We start from the raw sequence: 26,580 nt of genomic DNA, 5'->3' as shown, positions 1-26,580 counted from the left end.
TAGGAGACTCAAGTGATGAAGTCTACTGATTTCCAATTACATTTTCTTGTACCTTTGGTAAAGTATGAGGCTCAAAGTAAACAAAATTTCTATAGTCTTCAGGTTCTTCACTACTTTTTTCTTCATTATTTTTTGCAAACTCATCAATTTTTACATGTAAAATCTCTATAACCTTGTGAGTAGCAATATTCAAACACTTATATACTTTTCTCTTGTTGGAGTACCCTAGGAATATGCCTTCATCACTTTCTACATCAAACTTCCATATCCTTGCTTCTTTCAAGATATAACATTTTCTTCCAAATACTTTGAAATAAAAAACATTAGGTTTAAATCCATACCATAATTCATAGGGTATTTGATCTATAACTTTCTTTAGTTGAACTTTGTTCAAGTCATAAACTATTCTACTAATTGCTTCCTTCCAATATTTGCTTGCAATATTTTTCTCTATCATCGGTGTCCCTGCACAATCCATGATGGATCTATTCCTTCTTTTTTATATACTATTATGATGAGGTGTACTAGGTGTAGACACCTATCTTTTAGTTCCTCTTTCATTGTAGAATTCATTGAATTCACTTGAGATGAATTCTCCTCCTTTGTCTAACCTTAAACATTTTAGCTTCTTTCATATTTCCTTCTTGACTCTGTCCAAATACCACTTGAACTTTTGAAAAGCTTCAAATTTATCTTTCAACTACATTACTATCATCATCCTAGAATAATCATTAATAAACAAAATGAAAATATTGTATCTAGTATAGCTCTATGTACCTATTGGTTCAAAAATATCATTATGAACTAGTTCCAAAACTTCTTCAGTATTAAAATTCTTATTTTTGAAGCTAGTTTTACCCATCTTTCCAATATGACATTATTTGGATATAGCCATTTTACGTTTCTTTAGACTTAGAATACCTCCTCCTCTTTTGTTCTTACTGGTAGTAACTAGATTATCAAAGTCTACATGACACATTCTTTTATGCCATAGCCAATTTTTCTCTACTTGCGCCAAAAAGTATGAACTTTCACTGAAATCTAGATAGAATAGATTACCTTTTGTTTAATTTCTAGTTCCAACTAGGTTTCTTTTACCATCCAGAAGCCTAACCCTCCCATTCATGAATTCTACCTTGTATCCAATGTTGTTAAACTATGCCACACTAAGAAGATTGTATCTTAGTCCTTCAACCCAATAAGCATTGTATTATTTGAGTTCATTAGTTAATGCAATGCCACCTTTTACCTTCACTTAACATGGTTCATTATTTCCAAATTTAACACTTCTACCATCATAGTGCTCCAAGTGTTCAAACTTAGTTTTATTACTAGTCACATGATGAGAACATCCATTATCAATTATCCACGTGTCATTCTTGCCAACATGAGAAATAAGTGCCATCTTTTCATTTTCTTCAACATCTAATTAATTTTTAATAGTAATATATACCACTTCATTTTCTTTATGACTATCAAAATCTTTAGCAATATAAAAATATTTCTTACCTTTTTCATTGTAGTCTGTGTAGCTCTTGAAATATTTCTTTCCTTGTTTGCACACCTTGCAACAATATTACCAACTTCTCCACAAGAGAAACAAATCAATGGAGATTTGCATTTAAATTTACCATTTTCTTTTGGTAACCTTCTTGCAAGTAGGGCTTCAATAGCTTCAAGACCATTATTAGATTCTTCTTCTTCTTCATAGTTAGACTATTTTCCTTTTGAGTTTTCTCCCTTTCTACCAAGAGTTATTTTGGCTTTGAATGTTAATTCGATGTTCTGAGATCGAGGAAGATAGTTATCAAAGTTATCCAACTCAAAAGTTGTTAACCTTCCCACTAGTCCATCCAAAGTTATATAATTCTTGGGATCACATCTCATCTCTTGAATAGGTGAAACTCTAATTGCATAAATAGGAGGAAAATTTCTTAATACCTTACTAACAACTTTCACATCATCTATTGTTCCTTCTGAGGCTCTGATTGCACTTACACTAGCTTTGATTCTTTCACTATATTTTATAATGTTTTCATCTTCTCTCATCTTCATCTGATCAAACCGGCCTCTTATACTTTCTACTTTGGCTCTTCTGACATTGTCATCTCCTCCATAGATCTTGTGCAACTTGTTCCACATTTCATGAGCAACACAACAATCTTTGACTTCATCAAATTTAGAATGATTGAGAGCAGAAGCAATGTCAATCACCATTGTGTTGTGATTCTCCTTTTCCACCATTTGATCCATAGTGAAAGGATCAAGAGGCACCACATACTTTCTCTCTAATAATTTAAAGCCTATATCTCTAATGGATCCCAAATGCAGCTTCATGGGTTGTTGACATGCTTTGAAGTTATCTTTATTCAACTTAGGAATCTCTTCTGTAAGACATCTTGATCTTTAACTTAGGTCCTTGAAACCTCTCCTATAAATACAAACAACTCTTATACCAATTGTTGGAGATATAAGAGGAGTAATTGAGAGGAGAGGGGTGAATTAGTTACCACTAAAAAAATCTAAAACCCATAGATGTCAATACAAGCTTCCTTATAACTCATAGCTCAATTATAACAAGATATTCACTGTAGCTCAGTTAACAAAGTAACCTTGAGATATTAATGTGTATTAACCTTTACTAACTTAGGTTATGAAAGATAAAGCAATAAGAAAATAACATGAGCACATGAGACACCTAGATTTAATGTGGAAACCCAATTTGGAACAACCACCAATGCAAGTAGTTACAAGTTTTCACTCTTATAAAGTGAGCCTTGTTAGTAGCCAACCCTGTTAAAGGTTAGAATACACATTGTTAGGTGTGACCCTATTAAAGTATTTGAATCACCCTGTCTGGAGTTGTTAGTAGTCTTAAGAAATTTCCATATAGAAATGCCACCTTGTTAGAGGACTTAAAAAATGAATATTAAGTCAACTCTATTAACAGATTGATAATTGTTTGAGAGTAAAACTGATTTACCTAATTGACAAAGCAACTAGATTGTAGATTTAGGTCATTGTTCTAGTTTATCCTCTAGATCCTTCCTAATTAGAATATTCTTTGTATCTCCTTGGATGTTCTTACCTTAATTAGATATCATTCTTTATTCACATCTTTTATCTTTTCATAACTTTAATATTTCAATCCAAAACTTGATGTTTCATATATATGAAATCTAATGTGAAGTCAGCTTGAATACCTTTGTTAATAAACAAGTAACATCCACTAAGTTGGCTTGCATAAACAAAATAATAAACAAATTTATTCAACTATAGGTCAGCTTGAATTAAGTCACTCGATTACTGCTAAGTTCCTTGGTAGCTAACCTGACTTGATTTACACTAAACTTCTTTGGTAACCGACCTAACTCAATTTACACAAGATCTCCTTTAGTGACCAAACTAGCTTAGTTTACTCTTGATCACTAAACTTTCCTTCTTATAAAATTTTTATCAGTTGATACTAGAGTCTATTGAGCTTGGTTCCAACTACGAGTGCTTGGTTAGAGTATAACATTTGTGTAACATTAATGACAATATAAAATTGAATAATTTTTATGAACACTTCTCACATTCTTTGGTGAAACCACAATATATCATTTTATGATGACTAAAATAGTTCCATTGTTCTTTATTTTACATTGAAACTTTATATTTTTAACAACAATTTATTAAAAAAATTCACTACCAGTAATTTGGCTACTAAAGCCATTGTCCAAATAATATACCAAAGGGATGCCTTCTTCAAAAAATTTGCACATGATGAATATTTCACATTATTTTTCTTCAATCATTTTTACATCAGTTGAAGTTCACAAATAAGTTTGTTTCATCTAGCATTCTTTTGCATAATTCCTAAAGTTATTGAAATAATTGTTCAGAGATTGTTAGAAGCATGAATTCTGATGATATTCATATGGGGGAGTATTGTAGATATGTACTATGATGATATGTTACATTCATGATTGAGTTTTTCATTAATGTCAACATAGAAATTTTCTGTGGTATCTGACAAAAGAACATCAAAAGGATCAAGTTGGTATGAATGGCTAGTTGAGTATTTATACCATCCAAAGTTATGGGAGATACTTCTAGATACCTAGTATATGTAGTTAATGTTAGGTGAAGAAATGATATGTCCAGAAGAATTTATGTAAGTTTTGGTGATGTCTATTCTAAGATAGAGTTTATAGAGGCATGTTTTGGTAAACTTTTTATATCTCTTAGTAGAATTGTTATTCCAAGAATCAAGGTTGAGGATGTGTAGAAGTCATATTGATGATGATGTGGTTAAGCTCACTCATCATAATATCACATGTACAGAAAGTTATTGAAGTTGCAAGGAAAAAGATTAATATTATCAATAAGTGTAACATGTTCTTAATGTGGTCCTATAATGTTAATTGAGAAGGTCTAACAATCAACTTAGGAAATTATTTTATGGACTCAGTATAAAGCAAGGACATTTTCCTTTATCATCTAGTAGAGAAGAAGATGTACAAATGTATGAATGTGAAGGATTGAAGAGAAGAATGGGAAGTTGAGCAGAGAAGAGTCAAAGTGAAGGAAACTTCATTGCCAAGGTTTCATTTTGTGATCCAAGGTTTGACATTTGGATCTGAGCTTCATGACCTAGTCTATAAGGTCTGACAGTGATTTGTTTGGTTGATAGAATAAAGGAAACAAGAACATAATAGTAAATTGCATGTTTGAGTAGTTAGCTCTTCTTGTAGTTGAAATTGCATGTTAGGGTAGTGGGCTCTTCTTGCATACATTGTACTACAACTCCTAATAGGGTTGGAATCTCCTAACATGGATTCAAAGTCTCCTAAAAGGGACTCATTGTACTAAATATTGTAATAGACTCCTAATAGAGTCCATCATCTAACAAGGAATATTCATATTAGTACATCATCTTGTGGGAATCATTCCCACTAGGGTTTTCCCTCTGATCAAGGGTTGCCCTAGTTAACATATCTAGTGTAATTGTCTATGTGCATCTTATTATGGTTGTTGTTTACTTTGGTTGAATGGTTAAAGAGGATCAATGTTTTAATTTTTTGATAACTGATTCAACCCCCCCTTAGTTATCTTGGTGGACTATTGTTTCTAACAATTGGTATTAGAGCATCAGGTCATTGAAGATAAAGTTTAACAACTTTGGGAGATCCATGGCGAGCATGTTTAGGAAAGATAGTCCTAAGTTTGGTAGATGAAATTTTGACACCCGGATGGTGGAAATTCTTGGTGAGTTATTAGATTTGTGTAAAGAATAGAGTATTGAGTTTTTAGATCCAAAATCCTTTTGTTGTATACAGAAGAACAAAAGCTCAAGTGAATATAGATCTAGATCTGAAGAAGACATAAAGATAGAGGAAGGTATTGATCTACTTACAAAGAAAGAACTAGAAGATATGAAAAATTTTGTTTGTTGGGCATGTAAAGAGTTTGGTCATTTTCATCTAGATGTCCTAAGAGATTAAGGAAAACAAGAAAGAGTTTACTTTATGATCAAGTTGAAGAATTTAAAGAAAGCATGGAAAGAATATTGAATGACTGTAATAATGAGCCTAGATTGGTTAATAAAGAGGAAGTAAAAGAAGAGATAGCTTTGATGACTATTATTTAAAGTGAAAATGTGAGAATTGATGAGAAATTTAGGATACAAGGGAGAATAGTTTATTACAATTGAGATGATGATGTTGTTACTAAGCCAAGGAATGATGAAGTATTTCTTGAGATGAACAATGATTTGCAAAATGAAGGAGAGCCAAGCTAGGAATAAAGCTTAAAACCTTCAATAGAGCCAAGAGTTTAGGTAGCAACACCTACTTCAAGAAAGAATATGATAAAGAATCAGCCATGTGAGTAGATCATTAGAAGAAAAGATAAAGGTGTGATGACAAGAAGCAAAATCAATGAAGAACTATATTTGATATCTCAGGTTGAACCTAAGAATGTTGATCAAGCATGTAAAGATGATTATTGAAAGAAAGCTATGAAAGAGGAATTGGATCAGATAGTGAAGAATGAGACATGGTAATTCGTCCCTAGACCAGTAGACAAGAATGTGATAGGAACTAAATGGCTATTCAAGAACAAGATGAATGAACAAGGAGAAGTTGTTAGAAATAAATCGAGATTGGTATGTAAAGGTTACTCATAGCAAGAAGGAATAGACTATGATGAGACCTATGCTTCACTAGCTAGAATAGAAGAAGTAAGGTTATTCTTAGCCTATGTAGCACAAAAGAAATTCAAAGTATATCAGATGGATGTCAAGTCAACATTTCTAAATGGAGAACTTAAAGAAGAGCTATACATTGAATAGCTTGAAGGTTATCCTTTGATAGATGACAAGGATATAGTATGCAAACTAAAGAAAGCATTGTATGGCTTGAAGCAAGCACCCAAAACCTAGTATGTGAGTTGGATAAGCATTTGACAAAACTTGGATCTAGCAAAGGTATGATAGATACTAATCTAGATTATAAAGAAATTGATGATGGTTTGTTGATTTTGGTAATATTTGTTGATGATATCATATTTGGAGGAAATGATGATGAAAGTGATAAGTTTGTAGAAGAAATGAAGAGAGAATTTGAAATGAGTATGATAGGAGAAATGAAATAATTTTTAGGATTGTAGATTGTAGAGAATAAAGAAGGAATCTTTATTTCTAAAACTAAGTACTTGAAGGATTTACTAGAAAGGTTTGGTTTCAAAACATGTAAACCCATTATAACACATATGGTAACTAGACACAAGATATCTACAAAGGATGAGATACCTACTATTGAGCAGAATAAGTATAGATCTATGATTAGAGGTTTGCAATATTTGACTCACACAAGGCCAGATATAGCAAATGCAGTTGGAATTTTTGCAAGATTCTAGTCTGATCCTACAGAAGTAGATTATGTAGTAGTTAAAAGGATATTTAGATATCTAAAAGGAACATCGAAATTCAAATTGTGGTATTAAAGATGAAATGATTTTACTCTAAGTGCTTATACTGATGCTAATTGGGCAGGCAATATGGATGACAAAAAGAGCACCAGTGGTGGAGCTTTATTTCTTGGAGGAAGATAGGTTTCTTGGTTGGCCAAGAAGTAGGATTGTAAATCACAAAGTACAATAGATATAGAATATGTAGCAGAACAAACAATTGAAATCAAATTGTTTGGATGAAGAAAATGCTGAAGGATATAAGGATAGAAATCAGTGAGCCTATTGTCATACATTGCAACAACACAAGCACATTAAATATGTTTAAGAATCTAGTGTTGCATTCGAAGAGTAATCAAATTTCTATTAAGTATCACATGTTGAGAGAGAAAGTTGTAGAAAAGGAAATTAGATTGGAGTATGTAAGTACTAAAGAGTAGATTGCAAATATATTCACTAAGCCTCTTCCCAAAGAGACCTTTTAGTATTTGTGAGGTATGCTAGGGGTTATGCACCTCCCTACATCAGACTAGAATATTCAAGGATGCATCAGTCCAGTGTAATAGAGCACCATTGTTTGTCTGGACTGAATGCTAATGCTTCCTATATGGGGGAGTATTTTTGATGGATAGAGTCATCTAGAACTCTTTATAGATGTTGTTTTGAACAATGTCTTTGGATTCTTGAGCTACTAAGAATTATTTGTTGTAGAGTTTGATGTCGAGAAGTTGGTTGCTAAAACCTTTCAAATTCATGTCAAAGAGGGAGAAGTTTAGCATTAAAAACATCATGAGGAGAAACATCATGATGGAGAAGATTGTGAGGAAGAAGTACATCATGGAATTACAGTTTTATGGAAAGCACATTTAGGTATATTAATGTGGGATATTTTTTTGATGAATAGGATTTCGAAAGAAAGATGAATGGTCTTTTGTTGGTATTCTTGGAACTAGATGTTTTTCATCTATGTTGCCATCAATGCCAAAGGGGGAGATTGTTGGAAGATTGTTGGAAGCATAAATGCTAATGATATTCCTATGAGAGAGTATTGTAGATATGTTACTATGATGATATGTTACATTCATGACAGAGTTTTTTATTGATCTCCACATAGCAATTTTTTGTGTTATCTGATAGAAGAATAACAAAAAGATCAAGTTAGTAGAGATGGCTGGTTGAGTATTTATACTATCCAAAGTTATGGGAGATACTTCTAAGTATATATTATATGTAGTTAACATCAAGTGAAGAAATAATAAGTCTTGAAGAAGTTATGTGAGTTTAGGTGATGTCTATTTTGAGATAGAGTTTACAGAGGCATGTTTTGGTAAACTTGTTATATTTTTTAGCAGAATTGTTATTCTAAAAATTGAGGTTGAGGATGTGTAAAAGAAGTTTTAATGATGATGTGGTTAACCTCTCTCATCAAAATATCATGTCTAAAGAATATTATTCAAGTTGCAAGGCAGAAGATTAATGTTATCACTAAGTATAACATGTTCTTAATGTGCTCCTATAATGATTAATTAAGAAGGTCTAACAACCAACTTAGGGAATTGGACATTTTCCTTTATCATGTAGCAAAGAAGAAGATGTGTGAATTTAAAAATGTGAAGGATTGAAGAGAAAAATAGAAAGTTGAGCAAAGTAGAGTGGAAGTGAAGGAAACTTTGTTGCCAAGGTCTTATTGTATGATCTAAGGTTTGATATTCAAATTTGAGGTTTGTGACCTGGTCTATAAGGTCTGACCATGATTAGTTCAGTTGACAGAACAAAGGAGAGAAGAAAGAAATAGTAATTCGCTTGTTTGAGAAGTGAGCTCTTCTTGTAGTTGAAATTGCATGTTTGGGCAGTGGGCTCTTCTTGAATACATTTTACTACAACTCCTAACAGGGTTGGAATCTCCTAACAGGGATCCAAAGTCTCCTAATAGGGACTCATTGTACCAAATTTTGTAACAAGCTCCTAACAAGGTCCATCCTCTAATAAGGAATATTTATTTTAGTACATCATCTTGTGGGCATCATTCCCACCTGGGTTTTCTCTTTGATCAAGGGTTTCCCTAGTTAACATATCTAGTTTAATTGTCTATGTGCATCTTATTATGCTTATGGTATACTTTGGTTGAATGGTTAAAGAAGATGAATGTTTGAATTGTTGGATAATTGATTCCTCTAGTAAAGATTCAATGACCTCTAGCTCTTGAGCCTTGCTAAGATATATTTCTTTCTCGCCTCATATCTCTAGCATTAGCTTGATCTTTGAAATGTCTCTCTTGGGAAGATGTTGTACACCTATTGAGGCTATTTTGATATGTTTAGAGAAAAATCATTAACTCATCAATAGTCAATATTGAGAGATCCTTGGCCTCCTCAATGAAAAAGAAAATATTATCAAATCATTAGGGAGACTTCTCAAAATTTTATCCATTGTTCTTTTGTCCTCTATGGTTTTTGAATCATTAGATAGTAGCCAAAAGAAAGGGGGGTTGATCCAAAAGTACAAAAAGGTTGAGGAATAGCTAGAAGTCACCTCTTACTTATCTAACCAATACCAGTTTTATACTTCAAAAATGAAATAAAGACTATTTCCAAAAAAGAGTAACCATTATCAACAATATTATCCCTAATAAGCATATAATATGGAAAATTATATTGGCAGCATAAAAAATTATTGCTGCTACTAGTCCAATTCATAATCATAAATATAATAAAAGCCTCACAGGGCACCAAGTTTAGAGGAATCCAAAACATAATAGAAAAACCAAAAAGAAAAGAACTTTCTTTCTCTCCCTATTCATCCTCCTTCTTTTCCTTGGGCTCCTCCCTTTTATAATTCACCCCCTCCTCTTTGATAGGTTTATCAAGCAACATCTTTAGCCAATCCTTTGCCAGAAAACTATAGATGAAGTGATTAGTTTTCCTCTCTTTGTCAATATCTTTCTCCTCCTTTTTCACTTGCAGAAAATAGAAATTGGCAGCAACAGAGTGTGTGACCTTCATGGTAAATTCTGCCAAGGTGTCAAATGTTTGGCAAATGCCAATGTGGTTATCCACAACTTCCTTCATCAAATTCTCTAGCCTCTCTATTTGAACCTTGCTTTGTCTCTATTTGTGGCTATGTCTTCCTTTCTTCCCACCACCTTTGAGAACATCTTTCATGGGCAAGGTGATATCCTACCCCCATTTCTATTCAGGGAAAGGATGGCTTCTAGGATGTCTAAGATGTGTGAAAGGCTAGACACCACCTTCTTCCCAGCATTTGTGTGTTGCCTCTTCCTTTTGAAAAGATTTTTCTCACTCTTACAGGACTTAGAACTAAAATCCTATTTAGTCGGGTGCAGGTGAATTTTTCCATTTGAAGATTTTTACTAGCTCTCCTAGTAGTTTCCTTGCTCCTCCTCATGTCTATATCAGACTCAATGGAAAATTATGTTTATCTTAGAAAAATGTTTTTTCTTCACTTTCTTATAGCTTGAGCTAGGGCTAGGGTCCATGGAGACTTGGGGAGTAATAGTAGCTAGGAGATTAACAAGAAGAGGTAGTTTTATGGTGAGGTGGTAGTTGTAAACTTTCTTCATGAAGCCCAGGTAGATAATATAGAAGGGTTTTCCTTCCTCTTTCTTTTTCCTAGCCTTAAAAACATAGTCTTCCATACAATTTAGAATAAAGTGTAGAAAGAATATCAAATCATGGTTGCTAAAGTGGTTGAGAATGGGGAAGTGGTAGTAGTATACTACCTAGAATCAGTCTTCAAGAGTAATATACAACATAATGGCATAACAAACCACATCCTAGGGCTTTGGTGGATCCTATCTAGAGCACCCACCTCTCATGCAAATGGTATCCTCTTTAGGTCAAAAGAACTTCCCTAGATTCATTTCATTAGACACCCTAGTCAGCTTGCGCCAATTTTTGCCCTCTAGGGATAACTCTCCAACCCTAGTGACAAGCTTCTCTATTATTTCAAAGGGCAGCCTATTAATTTTTACCTTCCTATCAATCCAAGAATTGACAAACTCCATGGAGATATGATTATCATGCTTTTTCATACCTTCCATGAAGAACAAAAATCCTCCTTCCTATAGGTAAACCCATGTAGCCTCGCCCCTCCTGATGTAATCCTCAAAATTCACTGGTTCAATGTAGTTAGTCACACCCATTTCTTCATAAAGCTCAACCACCAAATTCTCAGAGTCTTCTGACATACCCTTGTTGCAGATCGAATTGCCATAGAAGATTAGGAATTTCACATTTAAGTTGAAATTGTGAAGTCAACTGAAACCCATCATAAGATCACAAGGTATCCCTATTTTCAAAATCCATCTCTCAGTGGCACTTGTGATCAATACCTTTCCCTCTAAAATTAACTGTCGCTAGCTGTAGTTGGAGTGAAGTTTGGAAAAATTGTCCTTGCAATATTTCCTAGTTAGTTTTTTAATTCTAATCAAATATGTGCCACTCATTCTTTTCTACAAATAATTAATGCTCTTAGTGAGAAATTCCCAAAAGAAAATCTTCATGAGCTCATTGCCAAAGATCAACCTTATGATAATAAATCTGATGGTTTTCCAACCCATGTAGATTCACATTAGTGCATCACTTGTTGTAATGATTCATAAAGTGTTGTGAGAAGTACGCTCACTTTCCACCATCACTTGACTTGATGATGGGGTTTAGCTGACATCCTCCAATTCAATTATTTTTGTGATGTTGTGGCCAGATTTTTCCAAATCATCCGCAACTCCATTTTTTTCACAGTGGATGTGGTCCACATGGACCTCTTGAAACCCCTCCATTAAAGTGTGGTTTTCTTCAATTGTCATTTTGATCTTCCAGTTACACCAGTTGTCTCCTTTCACCACTTTGATAATCAACAATGATTCCCCCTTGATTATCAATGTATTAACTCTTGTAGCTCTTTCAATTTTGATTCCCCATAGTAGGGCTAGAGCTACAACTTCATTGTTTGATCCCCCTCCATAGTTCCCAGTATAAGAAACTACTAGCTTCCCTATACTATTTTGGAAAATACCCTGGCTATAGTTCTCCTAGCCAAGGCCAACCTATCAAAGTTAAGTTTTATCCAAGATTCAGGAAGGGGTGCCAAGTCATTCCACACTTGGATGTAGCTTTAGAGTTACCAAAATTTGCCACCATTGGGTTGAAGTCCCAAGTGGATGCCCACTTCATGCCTTGTGTTCCCAATGGATTTGAGGGGGTTTTCCTTTGCTGGATCCCACTGCATTTCTTTAAAAGCCTTGTTACCTACTAAACCACAATCAAATTAGTAGTGGCTTTGTCCTTGAAGATTCAATTATTTCACTCCTTGCAAATTTTCCATGAAACATATGGGGGAATTATTGTGCATAAGTTTTTATGGTATGGGTGATTAGAGGGCCCATCTCATTTTAAAAATTGATTTAAGTTCTAATTGACACACCATTAGACCTCCCATAATGCAAGGATCCCCCTCTAGACTTCTGATGCAAAAGGGAAGTGAATGCGGAGGTACGAGAAAGATTATCAATGATGAGAATTATACCATAGAGGGCTGTCCACTAGAAGTAATTTATCTTTGGCAGGACCCATGGGTTCTAGACATTCCTTCAATCTCTCAGGGCCACATCCCCCCAAGAAAATAAAGATAACTAGATTTTAGCATGAAGTCCCTTGAGGGGGCAAGACTCCAAACCAAAGATTCGCAAAGCAAGGTGGAAGGGATGCAAAAACTCTAGAGCACTTTGTGGGGCTCTAGAGTTAGCCCTATCCTAGCATTCATCTGATTATAAAATCTTTTCCATTTCTTCTTAGGGGTGATATAGATTCTAATGAGAGTACTTGATTATGTCTAGTACAAGCCTCTCTCAAGTTTTAGAACCTAGTGTGCATGAGAGGGTTGTCTTGTACCCATTGTTCCTCCCAAAATTTGATGTTATTTCCACCCCAAACCACATAGTGAGTACCCATCTTCAAAATTTTATGAGTGTGCACTATATTGTTCCAAATTTTTGAACCCTGGGTGAGAGAATGGGTCCATAGGTGATGATAGAATGAATCCCCTCTAAGATACTTGACTTTCATAATATTGCACCAATTACTTGAGGAGTTCAGCAATATCCAACAAACCTTAGTCAAAAGGGCTATATTCAGACACCCTATCCTTCTAATATTCAATCCCCCTAGGGCCTTGGGTCAGCAAACTTTTTCCCAGCTCACCAAACCATTCCATTCTTCTCTTCTAATCTACACCACAAGAAATTTATTTGAATTTTTTCAAGAATATCCCTATATCTTCTAGGGAGTTTAAAAATAGAGAGGAAGTACACTAGAATGCCTTGTAGAGAGGTTGAGAGAAGCTAGAGTTTCCCCACACTACTTATGATTTTTCCTTTCCAACTCACAACCTTCCTCTGAAAGCATTCAACTAGCCATAATAGTACTATGTGGAAACTTCCTTAATACTAAGCGAGATGCCAAGATAGGTATCTGGAAGACTTGCCTCCTAACATTCTAGGATTCTGCTCATTTTTTACCTTAGGCTAGTGTTTGTATCAAAAAAATATACTTTGAATTTGTGATTATTTTTACATTGTCCCAAAACCTTCTCATATTGATTCAAAATTTATTTCTTGTCTCTAGCTTCATGAACCAAAGATATGGCAAATAAGAAGGTGTCATCAATAAATTGATGGATAACCTGTGGGAGAGATAATGACACATCTTTTAGACCTTTTATTCTTCTAGAATTAGCAACGGCCATTAAATTTCTGCTCAACACCTCTACCATAATGATGAACTATAAGGGGATAAGGGGTCACCTTGTTATATACCTTTAGAGGAAGTATGGAATCTTCTTGGGGCCCCATTGACTAGAACCAAAAGCTTGACAGTATTAATAGAAACCCTGATAATCCTAATGAAATTATCATTGAATCCAAACATGGTTAGAATATCAAAAAGGAAATTCCTTTTAGACCTTATCATAAGCCTTGGGTACATCATGTTTTAGGGACATACCTAGATTCCTACTCCTCTCCATAGAGTAAATTACCTCATGCATGGTTATCACCACATCTAGAATTTGTCACCCATGGGAAAAACAATTTTGGTATGGGCCTACAAACTTATCAAGTAGGGTCTTGGTGTGGTTGACCATAACCTTAGCGAGGACTTTATAAATCGTGTTGCAGAGACTTACGGGCATAAGTTCTTCTAGATGTCTTAGCTAATCCATCTGAGGTGGGTAAAGAAAAAACTTGTGTCACCCTTTTGTAAAGAAAAAGGCTAACAAAAGTATAATTGTTCACCTTAAAAGACATAAAAGTGGTATTATTATTTAGAATTTGAAAATGAAGTAAATTAATGAAATGCGTAGAAATGGATGAAGTTTATGGTTTTTAATTTCTAATAATTATTTAGAATAAGAATTGATATATTTTCCTAATTTTTATAGATAATTTTTTAGTTGTTGAAAAATGTTTAAAATTAAGGGTTTAGTTTCCACCAAAAAACTATATGGAAATAAACTTATTTCCATTTGGATTCAAACAATGTTATAGATAACATATATAGCTAAAAAAATTAAAAATTAAAATTGACTTTACACCTATATTTTTTCTTTTATAATGATTCAAATTTCATCTTACCTAAAATCGATAGTTTTCATCTCCCACCACAATTTTTAAACTAAATGTATTCTAACCAGAAGAAAAAATATACATTCTAGAAGAGGACCCTCTCCTCTAGAATGTCATAAAAATTTTAATTTTTCAAAATATGATTTAATATTTTTTTCTTTCTAAAAATCAACATCTTTTTGAGTGTTAAAACACATGCTTGTAGAATTTTTTAATTACAATTTACTATATCTAATTAAAATACTATAAGCTCTATACGAGAATATTCTTGACATTGAGCTCTATAAAATGGTATTTAGATGTTACTAAAAAATATCATAAAAAATAGTAAGAGTTATTGAAATGTCAGTTTTCTAAAATAATTTTATTTCTTTTGTAATTGGATACAAAGTAGTATAAAACATGCATTTAATAGACATTTTAAATTGGAAAAGTGTGAAACTATTGATAACTTAGTGAGAATGAATTTATCTACATGCTATGTTTGAACAAAAATTATTTTTGGATAGAAATACTCAAATTTAGTCATTTTCATAAGTCGACTTGAAAGGTGACACAACTTTGTACTTTTACTAGGTATTAACACTATAAATGTCTTGTTATGTTCCTTCAACAACTTTCTCATTCTCATAGAGTCATCCATATCATGAATAATGTCATTCTTAATGATCTTTCAAAATTCGTGAAAAAAGGTTAAGGGAAACGCATCAGGGCCTAGGGCTTTGTAATGGTTCATACTAAACACTGCCTTTCTCACCTCCTCCTCCTCCTTGACCTTACCAAGCATGGTCTTATTCATTTTCTCACTTACCACTAGGTTTATTAACCTTCAAATACTATCCTATGTGTTGCTACTCATCTGATGATCTCTCCATTCATCCTCAACTAGTTTATCAAACCAAAGACTTTTTAAGTTTAATTCTAAAATAGGCTATTTTTCCCTATGTGAGAAAAGTCATAAATATCTTTAGAGCATGTTAAAGATTTCCATATGTGCTTTATTAGTCTCCTCAAACTTTTTTCAAGGATATCCCAAGCTTCCTCGGAATAGTTAGTCTCTACTATTCTATAAAAATTGTCATTGTTGATGATTCTTCAATCAAAATCAATGTCTTTGCATCTTTCTTCCTTGACTCCTTCAACTAACTATTTTTATAGTTTAAGATGGCATTAAACTAGGATGTTTTAGTCACATGGACAAATAAATTAACCATAAGCTCTCATAAATTATTTGCAACAATAATGGTCTTCATCTTCTTTTCCCAAACACCATAGTTATGTTTGTTAAAAGATGATGTCTACTTCCATATCTTTCCTTCATCTCTAGCCATTTCTCATTCATGTGATCCAAATTAAAAATTAGACTACAATATCTCGTGTAGAGCCTATAGTAATATGATTAGTTGAAAATAGTAGAAAAGCAACAATAGATTTCTACAAGCCAAAAAGTGATCCATTCAATTTGAAAAAAGAGTTTATACAATATCCAATGGATCCCAAGGGTCATCATTATCCCTCAGAAATAAAAATTAAAAATGTATAAGTTATTTAATTACACAATAAATTCTTAAAACTACAAAATCTACCAATAGCTATATTAAAAATTATGTCTAGTTGTAGAAGTCAAAACTTTGTATTCATTAGTTTGAAATCATGAACCATCAGATTTTTTGAAAAGATCTTCATAATTTCTATATTTGGTGCTCAAATGTTTCAATGAAGTGTTGCACCTTCTTGACATCACCAAAGCCTAGAAATTCCCCCAAAGGCCTATGGAAATGTCCTCTACATCTTTTGAACTATGTTCTAATAACCAAGAAATCTAAAATGTGAAATACTAAAACATAGAAAATACAAATAAATAAATAAAAATTAGCATTTTTCCAACTTATGCTTACATCCTTTGCATCCTAAACTATGTTCTAATCAATAAGAAATTTAAAACTCATAGAAAAAAAATTCCAAAACTCCAAGGATTTAAAGGCCAAATATATTCGACAAACCTTTAAATTTTCCCAATTCCATGGAATTCCCAATAAAATACACCAAATGGACTTGAGAAAAATAACTCGTTTTCTATTTCTTTCTATTTCAAATCTAAAATTAAATGTTGCCAACTAAATCCAATCTATAGATTCAAAAAATAAAATCTAATGTTTGTGAAATATTGAATACAAACTAACTTATAACATTAGAGAGCTACACCCAAATACTCAATCTTCTAAGAGTACATAGAAATTTTCTCACTTTGAATTACAATGAATGCAAGGAGCAATCTCTACTTGTTGCAGTGTTTTAATCAGAATTGCATTATTGTTGTAAACAATCTCTATTGTTTCTCTCAAATTTACAATCTGATTTGAATAAACATTCTTCCCTTTTGTCTATTTGTTGTTTAAACAAATTTTTCTTTGGCCACAAATACAAATGACTATTTTGCTTCATGTGGAGAGCCAATTTAATCTAAACTTCAATTACTCATTGTTAACTTTTGGTACTCTTGATAGGTATGTAGAAATCGTAAGAAGGGTGATGTAATACCCCAACCTTGCTTCCAAACCCCAAGCTCTCACAGGGCTACCTTAGGTCAACCACTAGACCCACTAGGGCTTCTTTACACCCTTTTCTTACTAGGACCTTGCTCAAGAGATCCTAATCCTTCAGTTGGGCGCACACCAACAAAGTAACATCAAATTTCTTCCTAGCCAGCTCCAGTCTACTACTAACCCTCAAGTGCATCTATAGCACCAAGGGTGCTAGTTCTTCATCCAGGGTTTGTTTAGACTCCTTCTAACATCCATGACCCTAAACAATTCTGATTTCATAGGTGCATTCAATCTACTAGGGAAAATACACAAAATTGCTCCAAAAAGGCTACTAAGAATTAGCCCTTCTAAATAGCTGGAAACAAGATTTCTTGAAAAAAATTTTAACAACCCTACAAAAAAATTATATTTATGGATACCCTTTTTGGAGTACTTCAAGATGCTATCATTGTTCAACCCCCAAACTATACGGACAACCAAAGTACGATTTTAGGCCAAGAATGAGGATTTCAAGTGCTTTATCATTGTTGTGATGGAAAACCACCTTGGAAAATGTTCCAAGACCTCTCATTTGGACTGAATCAAGGTTGAACCTTCTCCTTACTCGCTGTGCAGCCGGATTGAGGTGTTTGCACATTCAATCCCTTCCATAGCTCATTTTTTCAATTGTGATTCCTAGCCAAGTTGCATTTGGCTTGCCTAGGGCATCACTTTAAAAATGCTTTCTGTGCTTCCCATGGGCTCTCCATTTCCATACATAATGTACAAGGAGTCTAGCTCAAAATCCCAAGAGGCCATACATTTTATACAATGGGAAAAGGCCCTAAGACTCCATTTTTTATTCTCTGCCCAGTTCAGAACAGCAACCTGCTAACTTACAATTTATTCAAACACACACAACTCTCTATAACAACACAAAAACTAAAAACAGAAATGAAGGACAACTACCACTAACACTTCAAACTCAGAAAAACCTAAGTCTGATTTGTACAAAGCATGAAAAACACTCAAAGCAAGAAACTACTGTAATGTAGTAAAAATGCTGATTACAATTTGTAAACTCTCATTTCTCCTTCCTGCAACCTCTTGAAAAGGTTGAGTTCGACCTAATATAGGCTTGGAATGGACGTTTCTAACTACTTTAAGTGGTTGAAAGTCTCCCACAAAGAAGTTTCTCTTTTTGCATAAAAGTTACAAAAGTTGTCAATAACAACTTTGCAAAAAATGAGCAATTTTTGCAATTTTGCAAATTATCTATCCAAACTTGCTCTACTTGCTACCAAACTTTCCAAAAGGCTTAAGATGGATCCAAAACACCTAATAAGGACCCTAAAACACTTGCTTTCCCTATTTGGCCCTCAAAAACAAAAAATTCTCTATTGAGCCAAATGAGCAATTTTGAGCAATTAGGAGCAATATTGCATTGTGGAGCTCTTCTAACCTATCTAACCTCACCTTAGGACCAAGTTGATCCTATTATTAGAGTGGTGATGTGGCTAGCATCACTACAAGTCAAAAATAAGGAAATACCTAGGTTTCACGCCTAGCCTACCTAGGTACTCTTGCACCAAAGGGGATAACAAAATTTGAATTTGAAAAATTTTAATATTTTAACAAAAATTATGCTTTGTATATTAAAAAAAATTACAACTACAACAAGACCAAATTATGCAAGATATTTTATAGTACAAATTGAACTTAAAATTTAAATTATTTTTGAAGATTCCTAATATCTCTAGCATCACCTTTATCTTAAAAAGTGCCCTAGAGGTTTCAGCTATGAGTGGGCCCATAACATGTTCCTAAAAAGTCTATGTGGTGGCATTCTCTACTTTTTAGCTCGCAGGCTTCATACCTTGTTGGGCTGCCTCACAGATCTGAACCCTCCATCAAAAGAAAAAAAAAATGTGCCGTAAAATCAAACATTATTCTTACAAAATGAAAGTCCACTTTCTTGCCAGCTCAAGAGTCTTGCATTTATAAAGAGATATTAAAGAATTTGAAAATAACCAAACAGTACCGTTAACAGGCTTGAATTTTGCCTTTCATAGCAGCTCAATGGACATGCATTTCTAAAAATTATTAGTAGAGTTGAAAAAGGTGCCAAACAGTTTTATAATAGAATTCAATTTTTATTTTATTGTCAGCTCACGAGAGATACATTTGTGTAGAGCTTTTAATAGAGAAAAGAAAATCAACCAGAAGTAATTGATAAAACTAAATTGCCACCAAGTTGATAGGTTGTCCTATCAACTAGTCTGGGCAATTCACGCATCTGTAGAGAGATTTTTCGGTACTGTCAACTTCAGAGGATAACATTGCTATAAAGAAAATGGAAGGCAGTCATTTATATTCCAAAACAAATGATAAAGATGCATCAACTACCATTCATGGGAGACCAAATGAATTGTCGTCTTTGTCCATAATCGTTAGAGGCCACTCAGTGCTCCAAATCGAATGGTTTTTATTGTTTTGTTTAGTAATTTTTGTTTGTATTCAGTTTCGGGATCGCATTCTATATTTCTAATTATAATTAGAAAGTCTAACTAAAATATATTTAAATAATTGATGCAAACGAAAATTAGCAAGTGAAAGCTTCTAGAAGATGTGAAAATCTAATCTATTTCATCTTGATCCAAACGGCGAGGGCACGCATCTTGAAATTTCAAGAATTGTGGGCCACTGTTACTCTCGAATAATTGCTCTGCTAAAAGACAGAATCAAAAGGCAAATGAAAAGGCGAATATGACCGAACAATTTTTTGAAAAGTGCGTTTGGGGTATGACAAATTATGCTATTTTAAAATATATGTAGATATACGTTTTTTATTAATTTAGAATTTAAAATAGAATATATACTTTTAAAGCTTGTTTTATTAATTTAATATATATTTTTTATATTAGTTAAAAATTAAAATAGAATATATGACTTTATTTTAAAAATTTGCATTTATAATTATTTTTTAATTTTGTATATTTTTAGATCGAAGTTAATGATTTAATGAAAGGTAATAAAATGATCAAATTGTCATAAAAATTTAGTCAAATATTACTGTTGAACTCTTCATTTGGGTGCTATGTAGATGAGTGTTCATTCAACATAGATTAAAAAATTGTGAATTAATTTGTCCTCTAAAGAGCTAACATCTAAATAAAAAGACTTATAATGGTGGAATTCTAGTTCACAAGACTATTATAATGATGCACTATTTTAAATTAACCCCTTACTACATAGCGAATCCATATAAGAACAACACCACTAGCTATAGGCTAAATCTTCTAGGTTAAGAGTCAAGGAGTGAGGTTATCCTTTCACCTGTCTATGACACAATCCTGATGTCATCTTTTTAATATTAGAATCTAATACAATAGGAACATCATCCTTTTTAATGTCAGTGGTACACTCAACAAGACTTCAACTTCATCCATAAAATGTATTAACTCCTTTAACTCTGAATAAGTAGACTAATTTTCAATTTGGTGAAGTAAGGATAGGAAATCTATGATCCGCATAATTTCTAAACATACGTGGAAGCTTTCTGAAAAATATAAATCAGTGAAGAGAGACACTTTCAAGTCTATCTTGTAAGAGGAGGATTCCCAAGGAAAAACTGCATCATGCAGATAGCCCTGATGAGTGCGAATTTTCCGCACTTGCTTTCACTTGGCATCACTGTGTTGTTGATTGCCCAACTGGTGCCGACATGCAGCGGACTGCTGAAAATATGCAACGGCAATACGAATACAAGCACCAAATTCCGCAGCAATTTGAACACGGTCCTTAACAATCTAGCAGACAATACATCGTCTTCAAATGGTTTCAATATCTCTACTTCTGGCGAAGGTGCAGACAAAGCATCGGGGCTCCTCCAATGTCATGGAGACACAAGCAGAGAAGAGTGCTTCAACTGTTCACGAGAAGCAAATACCACTGTCCGTGAGTCTTGTAAGAATGCTATCGGGGCTAGGGTTTGGCTGGACAACTGCTACATACGCTATGAGAATTATCCCTTCGGTGGAGAAGTCAGTACCGACGGACAGGTTGATCCCGGTAAAGCTGAGGCCCTGGGCGACACTAATTTGTTTAGTGCGGCAGTTAAGGCGCTTCTCAAAAACTTGTCAGATGAAGCCCTTCGTTCGCCTGATCTGTTTTCTTCTGGACAAACAAACGCCTCCATGACCTACCAAACGTTCGGTTTCCTCCAGTGCTGGAAAGATATCACAAATCTCAGCGACTGCAGCTCATGCTTATCCACTGCAATTAACCAAGTGCTGGGTGCGACTGAGAATGGAACTCGTCTTGGAGCTGTGGTTGGCTTGGGAAGTTGCATGGCACGTTATAGCTCAACCTTGCTGCCTCCGCCACCAAGTAATATGCGCGTCAATTTTGTTTCTAATCTAATATTCGATTATTCTTCTATGCTGATTTCTGTTTAGCAATGTTTACTAAAGGGTTGGTTGATCTGCATGAACAACAATAGAATTACCCAAATCAACCATGGGTTTTTCCTGGTAGAGCCCGTAGCTATTATGCATCTACCTTCGATGGCCAGTGCTGGTAGTAGGTTTAAGTTTTATGGTAACGATTAAAATATATTATATAAACAAAATGTCTAACGAGATTTGGAAAGATACTGTTACATACAAATGATTGTTAGATACAAATGATTATCAAAGAAAGTAAGAGTATGAGGATTCAAAGAGACAAATGATTATCAAAGAAAGTAAGAGTACCAGATTCAAAGAGGTCTTTCATGATAATTGCAGAGGTAATAGCTGTATAGTCATTATATTTTGTTGCCTATTTGTTCTAGCAGTTTATAATTAAATTTAAAAATTAAAAGTAGGAGAAAAAATAAGAGCAAAATTAAATTGTGATGCTGTGTTTTCTGGGCTCATTTATCATTTTTTCTTATTTTAGCCCCTTTTTTTTCAGCTTTTTTTTCTTTTTTCCTACTTTTCTGTGTTATTGTAGTATTTGTATAGGAATGGTTCTATTGCTTAAAATTAAGTACTTTGTCAAAGGTCTTTGGTTTTCTGGTGAAGTCAAAAACTCAGACAAAGCTTACCAGGGATTGAGTCTTGCTCAATGCAAGTCACCAGACAATTAAAAAGATGAGACCAGTATCACTTTACACCCAACTAAATGAAGACGAGATTAAACTAGATAGATAATCTTAATTGAAAACCCATTTAACAAAAGAATCAACAACAATATTCTATTAGAAATATGAAATCTATTAAGAACATGGAAAACCAATATGAAAGCCAAGTTCTAAATGAATGTAAATTAGATCAACCAAAAAAATCAATACAATTTTGTTATTTCTTCAAATCCAAATCACAATTTTTATCATTTAAATAGAGACACTCCAGACGTTTGGCATTAGATGACATTCAATGTAAACTCATCTGCAGAAAAGTCTTCGAGTAAAATAGTTATTGTTTTGGGTATTCTCGGCGGGTTCTTGGTGGTGCTATTGCTGAGCCTGTTTGCACTCCGAAGAAAATTGAAGTCTGCAGTATTAGGGAAGCCAGAAATCGTAAACAGAGGTAACATCTACAGATAACATATACATGGTAAATTCTGAGTTCTAATTTTTTGCCCTCTTCTTTAATGCTAATTTCTAAGCTGGAATAAATCCAGGCGCAGATATGGACTCCGTGTTCAGCCAGGAGCCTGAATTGGTGTTTACCTTGGAAAATATCAAGACTGCAACTAGAAATTTCCATGATGATAATAAACTTGGGGAGGGAGGATTTGGCTCTGTATACAAGGTAACGTTGATTGAAAGAAAACGTTAACGGGCACAATATTTATTTCATTGAATTAATCCAGGTTAGCGTTCAATACTTCATGCCCGTTTGAGCGAATTATTTTGCTCTTGATCCCATATATTTCCTCAAGAGCAGAGTTTTTCGATAGAACTAGAAAATTGAAGTAACAGGCTCTTCTAGTCTTAAATTTATATTTGCTCCAATAATAAAGTTTAGGAGGAATTCTCATTACATCTACCATATATGCCCATGGCCTTCATATAATTTTACTTCTTTTCTCCCATTTCAGCCAAATAACAAAATTTAGGACTCTTCTTCTTACATTTTTGCCAACATAAATGAACACAAGATTTCCATGTTGTCAAGTGTTATAGGTATAAACTGAATTGTTATGTGTTCTTCTATGTTAGGGTACAATGCCAGATGGAAAAGAGATAGCAGTAAAGAAGCTCTCCTTAAAATCTTCGCAAGGAAAAGTGGAGTTCTTAAATGAAGTCAAGCTTGTGGCAAAAATTCAACATCGTAATCTTGTGAATCTCCTTGGATGTTGCGCAGAGGGACCAGAACGCCTGCTTATTTATGAGTTCTTAGCTAACACAAGCCTTGACAAAATTTTATTTCGTGAGTTTATTTATTCTAGTTCTATTAAGGAAAGTGATACAGTACTTGTTGCTTTCTTGGCTAGTTAATTTTAAGCCATAAAACACTGGTTCTTTTTAGGGTAATTTATTTTAACGTATGGGTGCAGATCCAGAGCGGAAAAGAGTACTTGACTGGAACAAGCGGTTGAATATCATACGTGGAGTAGGCCGTGGTCTCCTATATCTGCATGAAGATTCTCAGCTGAAGATCATTCACAGAGATATTAAGGCGAGCAATATTTTGCTTGATGAAAAAATGGAACCAAAGATATCAGATTTTGGCTTGGCAAGACTCGTTGGTCAAGACGAGACTTTTGTCAACACAAAGGTTGCAGGAACCTAGTAAGTATCTACGGTCCCCATTTAATAGTTCAACCCTTTATTACTAGTCAATAATTATTAGAAATTAATGACTCGTCACAAGCGGTTTAAGGAACATGATTTGAAATATTGATATATCAAACATATACATTTGATTGCTTGCAAAGATTGTGCACTTTCATTTCTGTAAATTGTTTCAGTTTTAGAACAGTTGCTTAAGTTGATTTTTAAAATTAACAATTTTTATTTTTTTTGTTGTGCAGTGGGTATATGGCACCAGAGTATGCTATGCTAGGTCATTTATCTGCTAAAGCTGATATCTATAGCTTTGGCATTGTCATCTTAGAAATTATATGTGGAAAAAAGAACACCGATGTTAAGCTATTCCCTCAATTTCGCAGCCTATTAGATAGGGTAAGATAAATTCATTTTTATTTAGCTTATCTTTTAAAGCTATTATTTTTGTATATAAACATGCATTTTTTTATTTTTGTCTTGAAGGTATGGAGATATTATAGCAGTGGAAATATTATTGATATAATGGACAATGATATACTTGAAAGTATTTCAACTGAACAAGTATCAAGATACATTCACATTGGTCTTTTATGTACACAAGAAGATGCAATACTTCGTCCACCCATGGTTAGTGTATATGCAATGCTTTCAAATCTTTCTATAACAAAATTGCCAGAAATCGCAGTACCTGCTTATTCAAGTGTTGCACATAAGAATGTTCCAACACATGCACATAAATCACGATCTCCCGAAAGCGAAACTTCTCTTATTATCTCAGGTTCATATGATTCTTCTGTGAATCCCACCGTGTATCCATCCATCAACGATGACTCAATAACGGATTTGGGTCCTAGATAAAGATATCTAGTGTTTTCTACTTTATTACAAGAGAATACACGATAGCACAAAAGAAACTGTATCAACAGTATCGTGGCTTTGAAGTTTGAAATAGGTAGACCTATTTAATGATATTATGTTTGTAAGTTTACTGATATTTGTGAGGGTTAAATCAAGTATGAAAATATTAAACTTAGAGTCTATTTTTTCTTTCAAATTGATTTAAAAACGATATTGCTATTAGTCTTATTTTTAATAATTTTAGATATGTTCAAAAGTATAACAATAATTATACCAGGGATACAAACATTTCTCATATCAATCTTACATTCTTATTTTCTTATTGATGAATTTGAAAAAAATATTAAAAATTATAAGTTTTAGTTTTATTACTATTTTTAAAATAGTTTTTTTGAACTAGAAAATAATTGCCTTCATAATCAGACTTAAAATAATGTTTTTAAGATTTCTTATTTATTTCAATAGTAATTCAATATCATGTAATCTTTATATTTATATCTCATTAAAATACTTCAAAATTACCTTGATATTATTATTATTATTATAAATTAGTATATGTAAGACATTATATAAAAACTTAATATACTAATGCTATATACAATATAGCAAAGATAATAAATAAAATATTTTTATACATTGATTTTATGTTTTGTCAAGAAAAATTGGTCCACCTCTTGTCAACTTACAATTTTAAAATTCCTCTCATGGGTTTTTATGAATGACTTGCAACACTTTATCCTAAACTAGGTCAGCTATTTTTGGTGACGCCCTTAGTATATTGAAGATATTTTTGCCATCTATACATTGGGGTATAAGTGATCTGATTTAGGACCTATAAGATTATGACTTAATCCTAACAATCAGATATACTTTCTCGTACCTTGTAGTAAATGTGTGGTTATGTATCTTAAACTATTGAAATTACAAGAAGGTTTATGCTTTAAACACTTAAAATTAACAATGTGTTTAATAACATAAAATAAAGAACATAGCTAAAAAAATGAGACAAATAAGAAAGAGATAGAAGAGACGCAAACGATTTGATAATGGAGTTCATCTGGTTAGGACTACATCTCTGAGTCTGCTTCTCAATTCAAGGACTGCTTTATTAATGTCACCAAGAAAAACACATCTTTTTACAACATCCAAGCTTCAACCTTTATAGTCTCTCTCTTTTGCAATTGAAGATAATAACTTCATGCTTACAATAATCTCTCACCTAAAAACTCTCTCAAGAATTAAAAAACTTCTCCCAAGAGCAAAGTTTCCTTCCAAGCTCTAATTGAAGAATGCCTTTACAAAAGGACTACCCCTTTTTATACATGGTTTTATCCAAAAATTTCTTAAAACCATATAACCATCATCATAATTACATAGCCCAATTTGAAATAACAAAATAACCCCCTTAACTCCCTCATAACAAATTACATTTTCATTTAACCCCTTTAGCTTTTTTATTATTTTGGCCTTTACTAATTTTTGGGATTAAAAGTTATAACAAGATAACAAAAACCCCTATTATAAATAATGGGCGGGTTGTTTGTTGTGGCTATATAACAATTCTTCCTCTAACATAAAATATATAGCCCATTGGTTGGCCTTACTTTTAGGAAGACAATGGTTGAGAGTTCAACTCCCATCAACTAATTCCTTTAATTTGAATTAAATAATCTATTTAATTTTAATTTTAATTTTTTCCCTCTCTTGAAGATTTTATGATGTCATGTAGCTATCATCAGAATCCACAATTTTACCTGAACTTGAAACCATCACAACTTTCACATTCGATCTTTGTTTTTTATGAAACGAACCCTATTGGAAAGCTTTCA

At 33.3% G+C, this 26,580-nt stretch overlaps 1 protein-coding gene across 1 annotated transcript; it reads left to right on the top strand.

The window, feature by feature from the left end:
* Positions 1-20,715: 20,715 nt before the first annotated feature.
* LOC149546324 (cysteine-rich receptor-like protein kinase 44) lies at positions 20,716-24,947 on the top strand. Its single transcript, XM_089791154.1, has 7 exons — positions 20,716-21,504; positions 22,554-22,688; positions 22,783-22,913; positions 23,324-23,534; positions 23,662-23,896; positions 24,139-24,289; positions 24,377-24,947. Exons 1-7 carry the CDS (start codon positions 20,754-20,756, stop codon positions 24,749-24,751), a joined length of 1,989 nt encoding a protein of 662 aa, XP_089647280.1. The 5' UTR covers positions 20,716-20,753; the 3' UTR covers positions 24,752-24,947.
* Positions 24,948-26,580: the final 1,633 nt, after the last annotated feature.

This window comes from Cupressus sempervirens, chromosome 7, assembly GCF_028749045.1.
Source record: "Cupressus sempervirens isolate cs-2001-9-10 chromosome 7, ASM2874904v1, whole genome shotgun sequence".
NCBI lineage: Eukaryota > Viridiplantae > Streptophyta > Pinopsida > Cupressales > Cupressaceae > Cupressus > Cupressus sempervirens.
The sequence above is the reverse complement of the archived record's forward strand: the minus strand, read 5'-3'. Positions and strand labels throughout refer to the sequence as shown.

Bases quoted from the DNA above. Each gene is read 5' to 3' on its own strand.
- LOC149546324 (XM_089791154.1), top strand. From the start codon at position 20,754: ATGCAGATAGCCCTGATGAGTGCGAATTTTCCGCACTTGCTTTCACTT. The intron at 22,689-22,782 runs GTAACATCTACA...GAATAAATCCAG, and splicing joins GCCAGAAATCGTAAACAGAG to GCGCAGATATGGACTCCGTG. The intron at 23,897-24,138 runs GTAAGTATCTAC...TTTGTTGTGCAG, and splicing joins ACAAAGGTTGCAGGAACCTA to TGGGTATATGGCACCAGAGT.